The sequence below is a fragment of the Eurypyga helias genome, unplaced genomic scaffold, assembly GCF_000690775.1.
Source record: "Eurypyga helias isolate BGI_N326 unplaced genomic scaffold, ASM69077v1 scaffold14983, whole genome shotgun sequence".
Classification (NCBI taxonomy): domain Eukaryota; kingdom Metazoa; phylum Chordata; class Aves; order Eurypygiformes; family Eurypygidae; genus Eurypyga; species Eurypyga helias.
The window spans coordinates 1-2,989 of NW_010241975.1; the positions used below are offsets into that span (position 1 = coordinate 1).

The 2,989-nt window shown below is 58.1% G+C and overlaps 1 protein-coding gene across 1 annotated transcript in view; it reads right to left on the bottom strand.

Annotated features, from left to right (window-relative positions):
* Positions 1-186: 186 nt before the first annotated feature.
* PANK4 (pantothenate kinase 4) overlaps positions 187-2,989 on the bottom strand; it is a gene marked incomplete at its 5' end in the record, with an annotated part of 17,221 nt that continues 14,418 nt past the window's right edge. Inside the window, 4 exons of the mRNA XM_010148926.1 lie at positions 187-291; positions 675-782; positions 2,069-2,118; positions 2,946-2,979. Of these exons, the coding sequence (XP_010147228.1) occupies positions 187-291; positions 675-782; positions 2,069-2,118; positions 2,946-2,979 (297 nt within the window). The remainder of the gene's footprint in view (positions 292-674; positions 783-2,068; positions 2,119-2,945; positions 2,980-2,989) is intronic.

Genomic DNA, 2,989 nt, shown 5'->3' on the forward strand with positions numbered 1-2,989 from the left:
GAAAGACAGTTACGGATGCTCAGCAAAGATCCGATTCCCACGTTTTTCACCTCCGTGCAAGTCGGCGAGCCGCCCCGTCTGGCTGCCAGGCCGCAATGTCACACACTAACGCACACGGTTAAAGCACACGCCAGGCGTGTGAGACGGGCCGTGCCGTTCGGCACAGAGGGAAGGCGGGGCACGTACTTACTGGATCACGGGGTCCATCGCTGCGATGCGCTCCGTAACGATCAGGGACTCGCTGTAGGTGACGTCGTTGAGGGCAGGGCCAGAGTTACAGGCCAGGATCACCTGAGGGAGAGGCAGCAGAGGAGCGGGGTGAGGAGCGCAGCCCACGCGGGGTGTCAGAGCCGCTCGGGCGCCTGCATTCCCCAGCGCCCGGCGCGTCGTGCCAAAGGGCAAATGCCAGGAGAAAGGCTGGAGGCCCTGTCCTCGCTCTCCCTCCGTTAACCGGCTGTGCCAGGTTTGCTGACATTCCAGCCGCTGGTTCTGCCAGGGCCTCGCCTGGCGCTGGTGCCCTTCCCGGCCCACGCCGTTCCAGGGATCAGGGTAATTCCCAAGTGACGGGCTGGGGGTCAGCCTGCCGGTGCGCTGCTGGCGGGCAGTTACCAGCGCGTTCCGCAGCTACCCAGCTCTGTCCTTTCCGTAGTGAGTTCGCAACGAAAACCACTTACCTCTGTCCCTCTAGAAAGGAGCTCTCTGACAAAAGGAAAGACTCCTAAAATTACGTCTATTCCACTGTTATCTGCGAAAATTAAGGCACATTTATGAGGGGGACCCTCCTGTAAGAGAAAACCAAGGTATTCAGGGTTGAGCTCACAACTCCCTTCAGCGAAGCGTTTGTGTTGTTGACGGCTGCTCGCTCCAAGACCCCTCGAGCGACGCCAGCAGCAGCAACCCCCCCGGGGACATCACCTACGCTCCGCCTCGCCCTGGCACTGTCGCTGCAGTTACTGACAACAGCCTTTAGTTACTTCGCTTGCTTCGAGCGCGTTCGTTCCGCCAGCGAAACCTACGCCTGCCAGCCGGAGGCATGCCCGGCTCCCGCGGCTCCGACCAGGAACGTGCTTCCGGTCAGTTGGGCCTCTAATCCTGCTGCGGGGAGGCTCAGGCGGCAGCTGGCCGCGCGGCGCAGCTGGAGGATAAACCCCCTGCCCTGCAGCCGCCGCTGCCTGCGCGCCCGCGCAGAGTAGCAGGGTAAACCTACCTTGGCGGGTGCTTTAAGCGAGCGTGCGGGGGGTGAGCAGCATGCCCTTCTGCCAGGAGAGGCAGGATGGGCTGCTGGGGGCAGCGACACGCTACAGTGAAAAGATACTTCCTGTTCTCCGTGAGCCTTTGCATTTGTTCTAAAGCTGACGTCAGCTCACGCCAGTTCGTACCAGCAGAAGGGTTTTTGGAGTGAGCATGCTCAGTCCCTACAGAAAACTGGCCAGGACGGGGCTGGAAGTGCCTCAGCTACCCCTGTCACGCAGGAGTGTCGGACCCTGCGGGTTAAGATGTGACACGCAGTGATCTGCAACAGCCTATTCCCACCAAACCTCCACCTTTTCCAACATCCGGGTTCACACAAAGACACAAAAGCTTTTCAATCAACCTTAATTAAACACTGATTGAGATCACACAGGGCAGACCGAGCTAACTGCCAGGTTAATCACTTTCAGCAAGCCCCTAAATTCACATGGGTTTTAGGCTGGCTACTCAGGTGGAGGAGCACTCCAAACCCTGGGTTTGGACCCACGGGCTCAGAACGAGGGCTCTGGCCCTGCAGAAGCACCCCGAGGGAGAGGAGACACCCTACGGCCACTTTGGGGTGGCTCTGAAAGTAGCCACGTGCCAAGTGCTGCAGTTTCCGAGGGAATTCAGCTCCACAGCTCGGTAAGTGACGTCTCAGACAAACTCCTTTTGTTCCTTTCTTTGTGGTAAAGCTGCTGGGTTTCCGGTACCGCGTCAGCAGACCGAGCGTGAGCTGTCTGAACAGAGCGCTCCCAAACCCGCTGAGCCCCGAGATTAAGGAGTGGGTTTCTGGTCCCTGTAACTGCTCCGAGGTTAGCAAGGACGGCAGTCATACCTTCAGCCGCTGCAGCCACTGACCGTAGGAGTCTTCTAACCAGGGGCGTTCTGCAGCACAGACAAAAGCGCATTAGTGTTTCGGGCAAGCCGTGACCCCACGTGCCGCGAGGGCGGGACGCGTCTTTACAGATGAAGTGTTAAAGCGTTTGAGCTCAGGTTGGCAATGGTGAATGTGTAGGTTCAAGTTGTTCCCGAGCTCTTCACTACGGGAACAGCAAGAGTACAGCTGTCTCTAAACGGGATTTTCACGGTAAAGCCGTGGAGTCTCATCTTTGCCAGGATGAGGACAGTTAGAATCTCACCCATGCTGTTTTTCCTAACTGTGTGGCTACTGAGGTTCAGGCAGAGGCTTTCAGCTTTCAGTTTCTTTGGAACACAAGCAGGAACAGACCACCCCAAGTGTGTAGCCTGTATTTCACAGCTTCACAGAGTGGAAGGGGTTGGAAGGGACTTCTAGGGATCATCTAGTCCACCCCCCCTGCCAGAGCAGGATCCCCTAGAGCAGATCACACAGGAACAAGCCCAGGGGCTTTGGAAAGTCTCCAGGGAAGGAGACTCCAGCCCCTCTCTGGGCAGCCTGTTCAGGGCTCTGTCACCCTCACAGGGAAGAAGGGTTTCCTCATGGTCAGGCTGAACCTTCTGTTTTCCAGTTTATGGCCATTGTCCCTCGTCCTGTCACTGGGCACCACTGAGAAGAGCCTGGCCCCATCCCCCTGACACCCCCGTTAGGCGTTGGTAAGCACGGACTGCAGCCAGCCCTAGCGATACAAACGCTCTCCCGGCACCTGGGCCGCAGAACTGCCGCAACGATCGCGTTCACGCTCCCGTATTAACGCCACACCCAGCTCCAACCACCCCCACGCATCTCCCTGTACCTTGTAGCTTTGACTTGGCTTCTTCGAATCCAAACTGCGGCTCA